Genomic DNA, 18565 nt, shown 5'->3' with positions numbered 1-18565 from the left:
CCTTTTTTCTTAACCCCTTAAAAGCTCTGGGCTAGGCCCCAGCACCCGGTCATGTAGGCACTGCGCCTAATTCTTACGGCTACGTGCCTCTCTGGACACCTTGGCGAAGGAACAAGTAGCAACATTTCAGCTATGGCATGAACAGTGTTAATGAACACATTAATGTGTTTATAGCTATGGATAAATGTTCAAAGCTGAGCAATAAATTAATACGCCAGGTAGAAAACAGACTTATAGCATAGATTTAAGTGCACGATGCTTCATTAATAGCTGCAATCTAAATTAATAACACACTGAGAAGACACATTTGCATGTTCTTAGCTCTACTATAGTAGGACTTAATGAAAGATATTCTGGTATCTCAGTGTCTTGGGATAAGCAGTGAATGAAGTGCAATGATATAGTTCAGTAGAGCGAAAGGTTGTTCTACTTGAGAAAACAGCAAATAACAATGCTGTTCCTCTCCTCCCATAGCTGTGCTGCTTCCCTCTCTCAATGCATGATCAGCATCGAAACTCAATGTCCCAACATAAATATTTTGTCCTCACATTGGTTCGGACATAATTTGCCTCTAAAAGCTTGTTCACAAGATCCTCATACAGATTTAGGAAACGTTCTTGATAAAAGTAATAAAGGCTTGTGATCAATTATAAGCTATTTAGGATTGGGAAGGCCAGAAAGTTAAGTTTCAGTATTAGAAATACAACAATTTAAAACACAACAACAATTTCACCTGTAGTCTGAGAGCAGAGCTTATCTTGATCTGCTATATAAATGGATAAAAGCTTTTTCGTTTGTATTCTAGTTCTGCATGGTTTTGCAGATTATTTTTTTTCATACTGATATTACTTATTCTGATTTCACTGTGCACAGTCAGATTTCCACAGTGTGCATTATAAATCACTGCAAGTAAGATAAAGCTGATGGACTTCCAGTGTAATTTAGCATCATATGGGGGGATCATCACAACATCCTGCTTTCAGAAAGTTATGTACAGCACCCTTCTGACTTCTATGTCCAATCATGATCTCCTTGAATTGTAGAAACTGATGATGTTACTGTATCTAAAATCAAATATTTAATGAAACAGGAAATATTTTATTTATTAGTTTAATTAGCATATTGAATTGGGGTAGGGATTTGGAACCAGGGAAGGCTTCAGTAAATCAATAAATCAGTCAGTACACTAGTGAAGAACTATCAGGAAAATTAAGCTACTGTGGTCAATACACACAGTTTATGTTTAGTCTATTAAATCAAATTCCAGCACTCATATTGTATACTCATACATACTTATGGGGACAACAACCACTTGTCACATGATCCTGTGCTATGCTCTGCTGCAGTATTTATTTATGGGTAAATGAGAGTGGCTTCTGGGAAAAGGTGATGAATATTCTGTAAAAAAACACTGATCTGTGTTTTTACAGATTTTGACATCATTCATATGTTAAAGACATTAATAAGTAACAGATTTAGCTATCAAGGCAGTGAGGTGAAGAAGATAACAGGATGACATTTACACCCATAAGGCAAGCAGATATGTCCTTTGAGCCAAAAAAATGAAACCTATACAAAGTGATAATTACAGGTTAGCAGTTGCTTTCTGTGACTCTGACAAAGCAAGAGATCAGATGGGGCTGGAAAATGGGAACCCATATACTCTATACTGTAATAAACCTTGAAACTTAAATATTGTACTTTATATTGGGCCAGCATGGAAATTAACTAAAGAATTTTAGGTTACTAAGTTACTAAAGCTGACCAGGCACATAGTAGTTCTGCCAACTCAATTAGGTTTTTATATGCAAAATAATCAGTTAACAGTGTTCCTTTAAGACAGATTTGGGCAGTAATATTATTATACAATAAACACCAAGATAGGTTTCAAGAGAGTCAAACAGACATATCCCATGTCCAAGCAGCCAGGGGGAAAAAATGGCTGGAGAAGGAAGAGAGAGAATAAAGGAAAGGGAATGAAACAAAGGAGCAAAAAAGGAAGGAGGGAAAACCAGGAGTGAAAAAAAGTACGAGTGTATGGGGAAGGGGGCAAAACCAAGGCCATAAAAAGGCATATCAATGTCTAGTTTTACCTGACGTAACTGTTAACTCAGCTAAAAAACTTAATTGGGGAAATGCCTGTGGTTGTCCTAAATCCCAGTATGTACCAAGCACCTCCTGTCAAGCTACAGGAACCCCTGGTTTAAACGTATTCAGGCTATGGTAAATGTAGTCTTTCTACCTTGGGTGTCACATGGTCACACATGAATGACTTTGCCCATAGCTGATTTCAGAGATGAGTGGAAATGAGATGTAGAGGATTATGTACATACACTTGGCCAGTAAGACAGATATTCTGTCCACCAATTTGTTTGTATACACTGTTTGTATTCACTTCAGTGCACCTAATTACTTTGCTTTGTTCTATGTTGAGTTTAGTTGAGCATTAAACACTTGTACTTAGTGCATAACGGCAGAATAGGTTGCAAGAATGTCACCCTTGGTTAGAGCTAAACTATTACCATTGCACTGTTGTCACTGTGGCATTTTAGGTATATCATAAGCCCAATACATGATCCTTACCCCACCTACAGAGCCTTTACATTCTTCTATTATACATACATTGACCCTGATTTATGAAAGCTCTCCAAGGCTGGAGAGAATACACTTTCAGAAGTGAACTGGGTGATCCAGCAAACCTGGAATGGATCTGGTCCAGGATTCAAAACATTTGCTAGCAAATAGAAAATGATTTTTAAAAATCCATTCCATATTTTCTGGATCACTCAGTTCACTTCTGAAAGTGTATTCTCTCCAGCCTTGGAGAGCTTTCATAAATCAGGGCCATTGTCTTTTCATTTTTCCTTGCTGACTCTGCCCACCATACACATAGGGGTAAGTCTGTCAAACCTGATAGAGAAACACCTGAGATTGCCCTGGCTAACCTAGGCACGTGTGGTTCCACTCTTGAATACCTCAACTTTTTTAGTTTGCTTCTCATTTTGTTTTTGTTGTGAAAGCTCATGTATTTATGGAGGAAACATTGCCTTAAAGTGACTTCTTCAGGCCTGTTAAACTATAAATATTCATCTTGAACTTTCAAGTAATTGCTAATTAACCTTTTAACATCTATTAGATTAACACAGAGGGTTTTTGCTTAAAACAACCAATAACAGTATACTGTGCTGCCTGGAGATTTAATATGTCTAATACTGTCATGGTGAAACAGAAGGCAGGCCGCTCACTAAAGCAAAGCTTCCTGAAGGTCACTTGAACTGCAGTATTGCTGTGTACTACACATATTGTATTTATGTGATGCGCTTCATGAACTTGCAATGCCTGGGCTTATTTGTGCTAATTAACACTTATCACAATGCTCAATAAGCAATAGGATAAGCAATGACCTTAAGGGGCTAGCAGTCATGTCACATCATGACAGAGACATCTCATTACTGAATCAATTCATGTTTGCTGTTATGTTGCTCAACTGGTGTAAGAGAAAAAGAACACTTGAACAGCCATTTACAATTTCCAAGAGGATGATACTTATTAGAATAATACTTGAAGTTCAAGAAGAAGTTCTAAAAGCCTAAATCCCACTTTAAAAAAAAAACTGCATCAGTAACTTTCAAAAAAAAATTGCAGGTAAAAGCACAGAAATATCAAGTATTTTAAAAGTGCATTGGTAGTATTCTCCCATTACATTAATTATTTTTTTCACTTAAGTCTTTTCCTCATTTGGAAGGTTGGAATTGTGCATTATGATGGCTCAGCTATTCTGTTCCTCCTTACATAACATTTTATCTACAGCTGGGAGAGAAGGGAGGGAGAATGTTAGAGAGTATCATGAATAACAGCTATGAGTCTGCTAGGGATGCAAGTTGGTGGTGCCCAGTCTTGGGACTTTTGGATGTCTTTGGTGTTTTCAGGTAAATTACAATATTTGCACATTATTCTTTTAGGGAGATTTCATTAAAATAAATACTATGCAACTGTTTCTTTAAATCAGTTACCCCAAATGTTTCCTTCCTCTGTGTGTTTTAATAAGACGGAAATTTAACATTGGACAGCGACAAAGAATTATTTTTTATTCTATAAACTGAATATAGAAGCTTCTATTTGTGAAAAGGGTGTGATTTTTGTTTTATTACTCTCTCACCCAGAAAGTGCAAAACAGATCAGCGCCCATTAACCAAATTTTTGTTTTAATTTTGGATGGCCAGATTTTGGATGTGGTCTTCTGAATGTACCAGCCCAGTAATGAATAGCTTACAGACCACAACATGGTAAATGAATAATTGTGCCAATGGTTTTTCTCATGAGTGGTGGAGGGATGCAGTTCGATTGTTTATTTTGAGAAAAAATAAAAAAAAAATGCCTCTACAGAGGGTTGTAATATTTCAAAAAATGAATAATGTATTTCTAGTCATTTGTTTGAATTGTATGTCCTTTTACTGGCTAAATGTAAAAAAGAACAACTAAAATATATTTTAAAGCTGTTGGCACTGTGATGTATTGGGGTTACAATATTTATTTGTAGAGCTTGCAAAACAAGATTGCTTGGCCAGATTTAGTTGGATTCTAAACTAGGAGCGTTTCCAACAGAAGTTACAAAGTAATCCGAGCCAGTGAAAAGAATGACAGATGAGACAAAACTTTAAAGGGTTTCTTTTTACAAAATCTTGTGACCCTTCTGCTTTGTGGCTGGTGAACACCAGCGATGGCTGGAGTTTGCATTGAAAAAGCGGAACAGTTCTCCCATTCAGAGACCCTGCCACCAACGGCAAACAATGCTGACTTTGCTCGGCCCTGTTACTGAATCACATTAATGCAACTCACGACAACCAGACTGAAAGACTTCAGTGTTTATTGGGGGAATATAATCGTTTAAGCTTGAGTAAGCTTCAGAGGCCTAATGTGGCAGTTTGGTCAACAGAAATGAGATGTAAATTTGTGGTGAATAGCCCCTGATTACAGAAAAATGATTAATGCAAGATTTGAAATTGATTTATGGATACAGTTGTCAAGACGTAATACTATCTCCGTGAAATGCTTTGGACAGATTACAGCCTAGGGAATGGGAATAATAGTGCATTCAGTAATATCTGATATTTTTACCATCTTGTCACTAATCCGCCCATGATAACAAAAAAAAGCTAAGTTAAGCACTTAGATGAATGTCACTCTGGCTATATCATGTTGTTTTGTTAATAATTTATGGTAAGAACATATTTAACAAAAAACAGATTACAATGTATTATCCTAATTGAATATGACTTGGTATCATTGGTAATATTAGGTTCATGTCTTTTTTCTAAAGGCAGTTTTTAGATATTTATGTTTTTTTTATTTTTATTGTTTTTTTAAGATATGTGAATGAAGGAGATTGATTGTAAAAAAAATTCACAATGCATGTTGCTTGCTAAGTTTTTGTGTATATGTATATATATATATATATATACACTACACTAGAAAAGTGTGCTCTGGTGCAGCAACAGAGATCAAAGAAGACCATCTTTGTGCAGCGGTGGCATTTTGAAATGAGTGTCTGTGCATGAAGATTTTGATTGATATGCATCAAATAAAGATAAAAAGCAAATGTTTTGTTGTTGTTTTCACTTTCATTACATTTATTTATTGTGGGATCATTGATAAATGGGACCATTGATCTCAAACCAAGAGGATTTGCCTCAAACCCATGGTAGCAGCAAACAGAAAACCATCTAAAGATAACACTGCGGTTCAGACCTTAAATTATCATAGTGACTGCCCTCATCATGGCATCCTAAAAGGGATGCTCTTCTCTGAAACAAAAGGTCTCTTATCTTCCTAAGACAGACATGAACTTGGATAGGTAAGACTTACATTACTAGAAAATCTAAATGCATGAAATCTCAAGACAAATATATTGCTTGCCTTTTGCTATGAATATGGACTGTAGTCTATGGTAGATTTCCAATAGTGTCCTGTTTTTTTATTAACAGCTGGACACAGTAATTTTAATTTCTTTATACTATAAGAGGTACACTGAGAAAAAAGGATTCAAGTTAATAAGCCTATATGTTTTAAAATCAATATTTGACTGCTGGATGCCAAGTTGAAAAAAATAATAATGTATTTTAAATAATACTATATTACTGCCGAACTATGGTCAGTGAAGAAATCAGCTCGAAAGTAGTGCAGTATCAAACAGATAACACTGGCTGAAAAGCATTAATTACCTTCTGCCGAAGGCTGTTGGCACTGGAATAAAAACTGGGATGCTCTGTAACCTAACTTCATCCAGGTATACTTAGTTACCTTCTAAATCAAGTAGCAATGTAATCCAGCTAGAGGGAAAACACTGATCACAGTGTTATGGGTAATTAAAGTAAATCAAAGGCAAGTAGATACAACATCATATAAAATTAGTTGACACAATAATATGGAATACATATATATATATATATATATATATATATATATATATTATGGCAACTAATGCGCTCAATAGATTATTGGGATGCATTTTTCTTGCCTCATAATGGCAATGCAATAGAACAACTGGGAGGCAGAAACAAAGCATTGTCACCATGAATAAAAAACTTAGATCACTAGGTATTATTTCATAAAAGCTACATAATAAAAAATAAATTTGGAATTACATTAAAATGTTTAAAATTTATAATAATTAATTTGGTAACTAATACAAAATATACTTCAAGTTGTGGTTTTCTTCACATTTAAAAATATAAATTAGCAGTAAGCCTTAGGATATTAGGAAATACTAAAATACAAGTTATGTATACCTTCCTGTAGAAATAATACAAAATGATTTGTTGCTTTTCATTACAAATCCAGCATATGTTTAATGTGAACGTATCCCTAACCATATTTAAATAAACATGTTTCCTTTATGTTAACCCAAAAAATTAAAAAAATTTAAATCATCTTACCTATTCATCCATAAATTTAATTTCCATTAACCTGGCGGATAAATATGGCCATACCTGTAGTTCTTAGTGCCCTTTTCACTGCTCTGCAATGGTTTATTATCACAATTTTATAGGTAATAATTGTTTTGCTACACATGCTAAGGGAATAGAATAACCTTGGTCTTCTCCTGTAACTTCGATGTTAAACATTTTTTATAAGCCTATAACCTTGTCTTTAGGAGTCAATGTGGGAAAATCTATGTGTTGCAAATAGTACAGACCAAGTATCATTCCTGTGAAATTATATATTATTCCAGCACCATAGAAAAAGTGCAACAGCCAATGGCTGCTTAAAGTCAACCTTGTGACCAGAAAAAAAATACATATATTTCGGGGTACATTATATATATATATATATATATATATATATATATATATATACAGTATATACAATGTAAAGCATTCAGTATTGACTGAACAAATTTAAGATAGTGATAATTGTGGTAATTGATGGCAGGTCTGCTTTACGTGCTGATCAAACCCAACATACTATGGTTTACCATCAATGATTTAACAACGAATGGTGTAATCTTTCACCTTTACAATGTTTCCGAAGACAATATTGTACACCTATTTAAAAATGGCCCAAAAATGTTCAGTATGGCAATACATTTTTTGCTTTTATTGTACATTACATTGTACTTATTATGCTTGAGCCATCCCATGGTGATAAGGAAAAGCTTTGTGTGTTGATGTGTGTTTATCTTCAGAACACTGGTGAATCTACTAATGATAAAAATTCAATGAAAAAGGCCATCAGAGAATGTATACAACCATTTGTATACAATCGCTTCATAAAAGCAGCAGAAATGTCTCATGGGGACATGAATAAAGCAGGTTTATGGCCTTACTGCTGCCAAACTTCCCTTACTCATGTCTTCATGATACATTTCTACTGCATTTATGAAATAAATGTATACAAATTGTTATATATATGATGCTAATTAAAAAAAACAAAACGTGCATGTTTAAAAAGCACGTTTGATTTACAAGCTTGCTTAGTACTCCACTGGCGTTGAATCCATAACTTTGTTTTTTTGAATCTTCTTCTGAATTAAAGATAAAAAAAAAGTCAGTGATGAGGCCCTGATAACTTGACCTGTTAAAGTTGGGTGATTGGACTCTCCTGCAGTCATGGAGTTCTCGCCAATGCATTATGCTAAAAAAATTACACCACAAGCTGCTCACCATAACATGCATTTTAGGAATGAACTGCAAAATACATGCCATAGTGTGTAACATTTTGGAATATAACAGGAAGAGAGGATACCAATATCCACTGTCTGTTATAAATAACCCCCCAAGTTTTACTTCAAGCCTGATAATATGCTAAAAAGACAAAACTATTTTACTGTCACTACAATATTTTTTATTAACCAATAATATGTGTTAGGTTACAGCATGTTGTTTTAGTGCTTACAGCATGATAATTGTTAGGTATTATCACAATATACCAAACGCAAATCATTGGAGCGCTACTGAAAGGATAACACTTTTACACACCTCAAGGGCTTTTGTAAGTTTCTCATTAAAATCTTAACTAAGGAAAAAAAAATACAAGGACAATGAATCCTTAATGTCTGAGACACCATGAAGGACAAGCAGGTGCTGCAACAGGAGCTAATTGAAGAGCAAATTACCTCAGCAAAATGAACGTACTTGTCACAAGGCTTGTTTTACATGTTTAGCTCTGTATGACACAATATAGCAGATCCCATTTGGTATTGTATTAGCCAAACACTGCAAGGGATACGCAGGCATAGAAATGGTCAGCAATGGTCCTCTTGTCTGAAAATGTATGGCGACATTTGGTACGTCACGCATAAGCCATATCAGAACACAATATGCCAAGATAGAAAATGCTAGGTATGGTAACTATGGAATACCTGGCAAACATCTCATCATCTGTTGTTTTCAGTGGGAAATCTGAGAGCAGCATAAGGTAATTACCTAAAAATTAACTTGGCTATGTATGCTTTGCATCTGTGTAGGTCACATAACATAGCTCTAGTGCAATTAGAAACTAATATTGCTATTTTCCATTATATAAAATTTGTATTGAAAGAACAACTGGTTGACAAAGTCTGAACAGATTTGCTTTTGAAAAAATATCCTTTGCACCTCTAAACCATCAGAAGCCCCTTTTCTCTGCAAAGCACACTCGCAAAATGTCAGTCTGTGGAATCATCAGAAACGCGTTATTGTTTTTAGATAGGTAAGGGCACCATTGAGTGTGCCCCAGCTGACATGATTGCCACTAATATGAATGAACTGCAATTTTTCAATGATCACTTTTTATTTAAATTGGCAATCAGTTTTTTCATAAAGTAGTGGTGAGCAGAATTGATGGTGCTGCTGAAGTGGAAGGACCTGGTGGGATGGATGCCATGATAGCTTTGGTGTTGGAGCTCCTGGAAGTTACATTAGGGAGCATCAGCCAATGGAAATGCTTACTCACAATAGGACTCAAGGGTTGTCAATTAACGCAAATCATTCACTAACCCAATTCTCTTCTCAACAATCTATTATGAATGCTGCAGCCAGACTCATCTATCCTTCCCAGCACTTTTCTTCTGCTGCATCTCTTTGTAGTTCTCTCCATTGGCTTCCATTTCACCTTAGAATCAAATTCAAGCTCCTGTGCTTTGCCTTCAAATCCCTCCACAGTTCTTGTCCCACTTATGGTCTTCCTCATCTTATTCGGCTTGCTCCTATTTTATGTACAGCGCTATGTAATATGTCAGCGCTATATAAACCCTGTTTAATAGTAATAGTAATTCTTGCTGTGTAAGTCCCTCATGAACAGTGACAAGCCAGGTGCTCAAAGATGTCAAACTTTGAAACAGCAGCAAAGGAGACAAGATGAAGTTCAAAGGAATCAGGACATTGCTGGACTTCATAGAAAGATACTTGTGTGCAAACCTTTATTTTCAGTTTGCTGATTTTTTCCCTTTAAAAGGGGAGCTATATTGGTTTTGTTTAAATTGATTTATTTTATTGTGTTTACGTAATTTTTGTTATTATTATACACACTCAATTATTGTTTTACAAAAAATAAAAATGGAAAACTCCACAAAGGATTCCCAAACCACTGTGGGTTAGCAAGCAGACAGCTCAGCAAAAACAAATTTGATTTGGAGATCTTGTCTAAATGGAACTTCCTACCAATTTATCCGATAGAGATTGAGTCACTGCTTGACTCACTTGCCTTCAAGGAGCTTCTCTAATCTTAGCACAAATCTAAAATAGTTGACTATATTACAAGGCAACAAGTGCTTCATCTGCTGACTAGAAATAAGACTGCATAATATTAATAAAGTGTTGCATATATATCTTAAAAATAATCTTAACAAATAAAAAAAAATGAAATACCTATGTATATCCTATTTATAATTCTACCATAATGGCTAGACCTTTTTCTCGTTAACTATATAGAATGTGTAATTTTTTGGACATGTATATATTTAAGAAGTATAATATAATTTAGTTTTATATCTGCAGGACTTTTCTACCAGTTGAATACATTGCTTATAGGGGGCCCATCACATATTTCAGATGGGTAATTGTCTGACACTAGCCCTTACCATATGGAGGAACAACAGAAGCAACTGTATGGTAGCCACATTCATGTTCTGGCTATGGCATTTACACTTACGCTTTTTCATCCATCTGGACACTATGATATTTTAGTGGCTATAGGTTAGCCTTCAGGGGTGGTGACAAAAGAAGTTGGGGAAGGGAGGCTTGAGGGGACCCTGGGTTAATGTAAAAAGTCACCTAGAAAATCCAAAAAAATTATATTCTTCGTCATTTTGGGGGAAGGGAGACGGGGTATATTTTTTTATTCTTTTGGTTTATTCTCAGCCCAGTCATGTTCATTTTTTACAGGTTAATAATTTGAAGAAAAGAAAATTCTTGTTTTTTTCTCACAAGAACATACTTGGACTATTAATATTTTGCTTCTACTTCAGCACGTCTCTGCACTCCTGCTTTAATGAAAATCCACTGACTTAAAAATAATTCTTTCATAAATGATTGAATACCACACAGTAGAATCACATTTGTGTTTTGCTTGGTGTGGCTATCAGAAGCTCAGAGGAATATTTAGCTCAGACAGTAAATGCAGAACAGCAAATTTCACCCTACCGTTACACTTGAATTATGGTTGAAATTTCAATCTGTGTTTCTTTGGGGATTCAGAATGATACATTAAATTGAGGTATTCTTTTGTGTAGATGCTGTATGGAACTAATTGTTTCATATCTGTCACCTAACAAAACATAATTCTTTTTCCCCAACTATTACTTGTTATAAAAGCTTGTTAAAAATGTTGCTTTTTTCTGTCTGTTAAGTACCATACTGTGAATTGTGCACTTATATATATGAACAAAGATAGTAGACGTCCCATTTATCAAAATACCTTGGAGAAAAACAGTTTGTTATTTCCCATGGATATGCAGTTTATTCATTAGATTCATTGTTTTAGGCCTAATCAGACATTAATCAGGCAATATATGACCCATCCCTAAATTATTTGTGCCTAATGAATAATTTAAGACTGCGATGATGTCATATTAGTATAATCCTAATGCTGTTCTATTAGGACCACATCAACATTTACAATCCTTATGGGGCCATTGCTTTTGATTTAATTGAATAGGGTTGATTTATTAAAGGAATTTTGGCTGCTCACTTACCAAGGTGAATTATCACTTTGCAAGAGACAATTGGCAATGATAGTTAATGTTGCAAGGAATACACAATTATGTGCAAAGAAATACAAAATATTAGCATTTTTCCTTGCTTATGATTAAAAAAATATGGTCAACAGAGCTTCACCTCATTACAAGGTTATATAAAATATCATGTGGATAATATGCTTTGCTATGTTCCTTTAGTAAGTCAGCTCCGACATCTCAGCAGTTAGTTATCCCTACCAAATATTTGAAATAGTTAAACTGGATTTCCACTGTGATAACAGAAGTCATAATAATCACATAAGAAACAAAAGATACTTATTTTGTAGTCAGGAGCCCTAGAAAGCTGCTGGAGTTGGGTAAGAGGCAACTACAACAGGTTCAATGGTACTGTATACCCCAACTCCAAATCGATTTTTTCATATAGGGCATACAGTTGATAATATGTTAGCACTCCTATTAATTCCTCCTAAAGCAATGATTTTAATATGGCTTTCTTGAAGGACAATGAACAAAGCACACGTTCAGTGCTTCAAAATATTTCTTTTTCTCATTGGTATTCTTTATGGTTGACAACACAAGTACTATGAAATAGCTCACATAAGAAACAGTATCATGTAAAAACTTGAATACTATGACGCTCATTTTACTATTCTCTGTTTATATCTTGCCAAGGTGGCTATAATCCGTATGACTATGCAACAACCCTTATGAGCCTGATGTTATTATCTCAAAGCCAATGTCAGTTGGTTGTTAAAGATTGTTTTAGCATTTTCATTTTATTTTTTTCCCAAAAAAAGCAGAAGTAAACTTTAGGATATGCTTCATCTTCTACTTTTATTGACTTATAAAAGCATGGTCAGAAACTCCCGGCATTCAAGTTTGTATTGCAGAAACAAAACAATTATGCCTGTGAAAATGACTCCCCTTTAACATCTGTGGTCAGCTTTAGCTACATAAATATATATTTGGGATGGCAGCGTTTCTGATGAACAAATGAGCATTGGTCATGGTCTTGCATCTGTTGGACTCTTGGGAATAAATATAACCTTCGGGGCCTTCCAAGTCAGGTTGTGTTAATCAGAAAATAAATAAGAGGTTGTTATACAATTTCTGATACAGATGACAAAGATAAGATTAGGAGGTAGGACGGAGGTTTGCACAGAAAGCACTAGGCATGTGCCAAGATATGATTGTGCTGTCTCTCCCTTGTGAATTTATAAAGATAAGCAGCCTTAGCAAATTACTATTTAGCACATCTTTTTCTTCGGCTCCTTCAGCACCCACATTAATTTTAATGAAAGTCTATCTCCGGATTTGTATTGGATTAGCAGGCTACTTTTTTCCTTCTTTTGTTTGCTTCTGCCATTGTGAAGAATGGTTCAAGCGTGATGGGGTAATTTCGGCATAAATAAATATTGATATACTACGGGCTCTATTACAGAGGAAATAAAAAAGTAAGCTCATGAACATATAAAGGGCTACATTTTTTTAATGAACTGAAACATAAATGTTTTTAAATGATTTGGCATAGTGCAGGTACATGTTGTCCTTTTATATTAATAGCCTTCTTCTGAAATGGCCATTCATGTAGAATAAGCAAATCACCATACTGTAACACAGCACTTTGTATCTAACAACCAGTAAGGTTAATAAATCGCATTCTTTTCTTGACTTACATTTGGGATTGCAGCAGTTTGTATCTTCTTTGTTGCAAAGCCTGAACTGATCTAGGTAGAACAAAATAGGATGTCCTGACTGATACAACACATAAGGTCATGGGATCTCTTTTGCTGGGCAATTTAATGTACAGCGCTGCGTAATATGTTGGCGCTATATAAATCCTGTTTAATAATAATAATAATAATAATAATGTCATGAAGTCTGAGAATATCTTACTCTGATCTGCTAAGAGTGAACAAGATGTACTCATACATATATTTCTTAGGTCACCTACTGACAGTTCAATCTATTTCTGAGCACATATTCACTCCTCTAACAGGAGCAGAACTTTTAGAATTAGGTACAATTATTTTAAAGAACATTTTCACTTTAAATAAAATTACAGTATCCTTTTTTGTCTTTACCATAAGCTAAATTACCCACTTTTGTCTCCACGTATGAAAACTTATTGAAATAGGACAGATACAACTTCACTGTTTATTTACATCCAGTGGCACAGTCTTCCCTGTCCTGGTTGTACATGCACATTATAGCCCCAATTAATTCCGGTGTAGTGTACTAAGACCAGAGATTATTCTATAGAAGTCTATGGGACTTTAATGCACGGGTGTTACAAGGATAGTGAAGACTTCATTATCTTGAACTGAAGTAATCCTTTTTATGCAATTTTAAGATTGGGGTGATCAGCACTTTTAAAACAACTGCTTTTTATTATTATTTAAGTGCACTTTTTTACCCTGTAGTTCATTTAAAAATTGCAAACACCACTTGTATTATGGCCTTAAAATGTCTGTTATGTTTTTTGAGGCTCATTTATTAAATTTTGAATATATTTATTGATACTGTTTTGTATTTTATTTAAATAATCCAATTTTACAAAATACCTTTTCAACACTTTTGCCTCCTAATAACACTTTTGTGTGGTGATACATTTAAAACATCCTGTCCACCAGGTAAAACACTTTGTTCCCACTTTGATAAATTAGGCTTTATGGCAAACAGGTTTTTAAAAGTGGTTTTAAAAATTCCATAATGGAATCTGTTCGGTTTTTTATTACTGTATTTTCGTACTAAAAACGTTCTGTTACTGAAACAGCAGGAGAAACATTTGCAATCAAGACACCTGCTCCGGAGACAACTGTTTAGGAAGGGATTCCCTGTGCTTGGTGGAGATCTCTTCTCTTTCCTCCTCAGAAAGTAAAGAAAAATGTCCCCAGTTGACAAAAAAAGCAAAAAAAAAACTGAGGAATTTTACCTAATTCCTATTCAATCTTTATTCCTTAACATAGCTTAAGAGTGTACTGTACTTGTAGAGCAAGAAGCAATATCTTTCACTGATAATCATCATTATGGAACAAATAAAAAAAATAAATATGTCATACTCTACCTAATAAATAAATATATTCCTGTTGATTATTTTATTTTGAAGTCATTGCAGATGGCTCAAACAAGCCTAATAGCTCTCTTTAATTTTAGTTTAGCTAAATCATTAGCATTAATTAAATCCATATATCGCTTCTAGCCTAAAATGACAGTAAACCTTAAAGTTTTTGGGGATCTCAAGAGGTTTTACCCGTAATGTCTAGGTATGTACAGCATATCATATGGAGATTATTTGGCAAAGTGATCCCCTCTAGCACTGCAATGTCCGCATTTCACTTGTTTTTTGGGCAAATGTTAAGAACAGGATACCCCAGATATGCAGGAAGGGTAGCTAATTGCAGAAGGTTTAAAGAGGAACTAAACTAAACACTCCCCCATATAAACAAAAATACACTTATCTTCAATCCCGCAGGGCAGTCCGATCCATCCAGAGGTCTCTTCCTTTGGGTCCCACATCATCCGTGTTCGGGCTGGTGCTCCGGGCAGTGCCTTCTTCTCCTTTTCTTCTGGGTTCTTGTTCCTATGTCACCCAACCCAGGCGCAAGATCGGGTGATGTAGGTGGGGAAAAAAAACTTGCCGATCTAACTGCGCATGCGTGAGATTGGCAATTTTTTCCTTTTGACAAAAGGGCTCCTGCACATGCCCGAGATGCTCAGGCATGCGCAGAAGGAGCAGCCAAGAACCTCCTGGGATGCGTGATGTAGGTATCCCGGGAGGCTTTGCGCTCCCATTCATTCTCGATCGCGAAAGTGAATTTTCTGAGTTTAGGTACCCTTTAATGCAGAACATAAGATATGAAATCCACCTATTGAGGACATGTTAATCTCTGTCTTTAGTCACTTACCCACATTAGAGATGGTTAGAGATAGTTCTACTGGATAAATAGTCACCAGGTACTAACAGTTCAGTATGATTTGTTTCACATGTTCTTTGATGTTTTAGTAATAAGTGTAAGGAGGTTGCTATAGTAAGAAAACTGTAGATTACAAGTCACATTTAAAATAAATGTCTTTGCTTGGTTTGCAAAACAGAATTTCCCATTTTTTTCCCTGTTGAAGCTAAAATGGTTCTCGTGTTTAAAGGTATATAGATTTTATTTTTAATGGCATCTTTTCAAAAATGTCAGAATCCCACTGTGAAGATTAATTGCTCTTAGCAGTATGCTATAATGCCCACCTGTCCAACACTGTGCGATGTCTTGACACTGTTAAATATGAGTTTGCAATGCTAGAAAATAACCATAGTCACAAGAGACAGAGGTACCTCTTATGTAGGCCCTACAGCCACAAGTTTAGCATTAGATAATATTTCATGTACAGTGTTCCTTGGAAATGCTCAAAATTCTGTGGTTTTGTTAAACCAGTAACAGTGGTCATTTGTAATTCTGAATGCAGTGGAAAGATGTAATAAAATGATCCCTGTGGTCTTATTCTAATAAGCGGCCTAAAAAAATCATGATGAATAAAGTGCAGTAATTTATAAGAGGCAAAATAATTGGTTGCTGTGGGTAACTTCACTTTGTACATTACTTTATTGCATGCTTGCCTAGTGTACAACCTTGAAGTTGCAAACCTATCTATCTCAATCAGCTATATATTTAGAATAATTCTATAACAATTTTTTTGGCATGCATATGCTTTGAGATTACTGCATTATTGTAATATGGCAACAAAGAAAAATCCTCTACCATTTGGAATATATATGAAATATATATAAACTTCTAATTCTAATGACTAAGACTAACAACATCTATCATATCACAATTGTTACCTTTTGTAACCCTACTTATTAAATATCACTAAATATGTTAGCATTGGTCATGTGACTAGTTTGGTTCTATATATGATCAGACAAAATAGCAGGTACATACATATGCATTGTAAACATATGCACCATTATAGTACTATTAAAGTATATTTATAGCCCAAACTTTCTGTTATGTTTTGCTTAAAATATGAAGAGATAATCCTTATTTTAAATTTTTTGCTATTTGTGTCCCAATGGGGTGATTCTCTTTCTGTCCTAGGGACACATACCCTAGGGCATATTGCTAGCAATATGCTCTAAATATGTTTTAATGAAATCCTATAGTAATTATTACAAAGAAAACATTTATAAACATGTGTTATTCAATTTTTGTCAGGCGGAAAATGAAGTATCATTTCAACTGGCTCTTAAGCAGCCTACTGAGCCACCTATGCTTTAAAACCAGCTATGCTTTAGCCTGACTATATTAAATAGTTGAAAAATGCTCACATGTATGTGCTGGGATTTGTTTTGTTTTATATATAAGATGTATGCTTAAATATCTTTTTATTTTCCTGTACAGTGGGAAGAAATTGGAGAGGTTGATGAGAACTATGCGCCAATACATACATATCAAGTGTGTAAAGTGATGGAACAGAATCAAAATAATTGGCTTTTGACAAATTGGATATCCAATGAAGGGGCTTCAAGAATCTTTATTGAGCTGAAATTTACACTACGGGATTGCAACAGTCTTCCAGGAGGACTTGGTACGTGCAAAGAAACTTTTAATGTGTATTATTTTGAATCAAGTGAAGAAGATAGCAGGAATATTAGAGAAAACCAGTACATCAAGATTGATACTATTGCAGCTGATGAAAGCTTTACTGAGCTGGACTTAGGAGACAGAGTAATGAAACTTAACACAGAGGTCAGGGATGTTGGGCCGCTGACCAAGAAAGGTTTTTACCTTGCCTTTCAAGATTTGGGAGCATGTATTGCTCTTGTTTCTGTCCGTGTGTACTACAAGAAGTGCCCGTCAGTGGTGCGTAACTTAGCACTTTTCCAAGACACAATCACTGGGGCAGATTCATCACAACTTTTGGAGGTATCAGGAACATGTGTCAACAATTCAGTGACTGAAGAGGCTCCTAAAATGCACTGCAGTGCAGAAGGAGAATGGCTTGTTCCAATAGGAAAGTGTATGTGCAGAGAAGGATATGAAGAAAAGAACAATACTTGTCAAGGTAAGTTTTTTTGGCTATTACCAAATTTTTCTAAAAACTGATAATATACTGTAACTAACCTATTTTCCTAATTGGCAAATGTAAATAACAACATTGGTAAAAACATTGTATTTCATTAAGTGATTAGTGAAAATGGTGATATTTTTTCTGTGGCCTCTGGGCAGATTCAGGCAGCATCCGGCCTTTTGGCTACCTTTTGAGAAAGAAAGGTCATAGCTAGGGGGCTGACAAACTCCTGCCAACTAGCCCTGAAACCCACTTGGATGCTTGTTTGTTTTTAAACAAGGCTTGTGGTGGTGTCTCCTGCTCAGTAGCTAACAAGCTGACAGCTACACAAGAACCACTGGAAGACCTTCCATGCAAACTAAAAAGCATCGGACCTGATTTATTAAAGCTCTCAAAGATTAGATAAGTTAGACTATCATGGAGGAACCCGGGTGTGGAATTGAATAGATTTCTTAAAAACCACTTGCTATTATTTGGCAAATGTTTTTAATCCTGAACCAGATCCATGTCAGGTTGCCTGGATAACTCAGGTTCTCCTATGGTAGTCTATCATCTCCAGTTTTGAGAAACCAATAATAAGTTCAGACCCATTGTTTAACGTTTTTCACAACGATAATTGGGAATTTACTACTCCTTGTTAGTAAATCAGCACCATACATATTGTTCTTTTACACTAAAAATGCAATGGTGTGAAAACACTGGTATAGGATAGAGTTGCAGGAAAAAAGATATGATTTGATTCAAGGACATATTATTATTTTTAATAATCATGTTTACTGCAATCATACTATTAACCAGGAAAAATAAGTTTTGCTATAATTTAATTTA

The 18565-nt window shown here is 35.1% G+C and overlaps 1 protein-coding gene across 1 annotated transcript in view; it reads left to right on the top strand.

The window, feature by feature from the left end:
* EPHA5 (EPH receptor A5) overlaps positions 1 to 18565 on the top strand; it is a 203512-nt gene that overhangs the window by 42462 nt on the left and 142485 nt on the right. Inside the window, exon 3 of the mRNA XM_072405426.1 lies at positions 17068 to 17731. Within this exon, the coding sequence (XP_072261527.1) occupies positions 17068 to 17731 (664 nt within the window). The remainder of the gene's footprint in view (positions 1 to 17067; positions 17732 to 18565) is intronic.

Source organism: Pyxicephalus adspersus, chromosome 3 (assembly GCF_032062135.1).
Source record: "Pyxicephalus adspersus chromosome 3, UCB_Pads_2.0, whole genome shotgun sequence".
Taxonomy (NCBI): domain Eukaryota; kingdom Metazoa; phylum Chordata; class Amphibia; order Anura; family Pyxicephalidae; genus Pyxicephalus; species Pyxicephalus adspersus.
The sequence above is the reverse complement of the archived record's forward strand: the minus strand, read 5'-3'. Positions and strand labels throughout refer to the sequence as shown.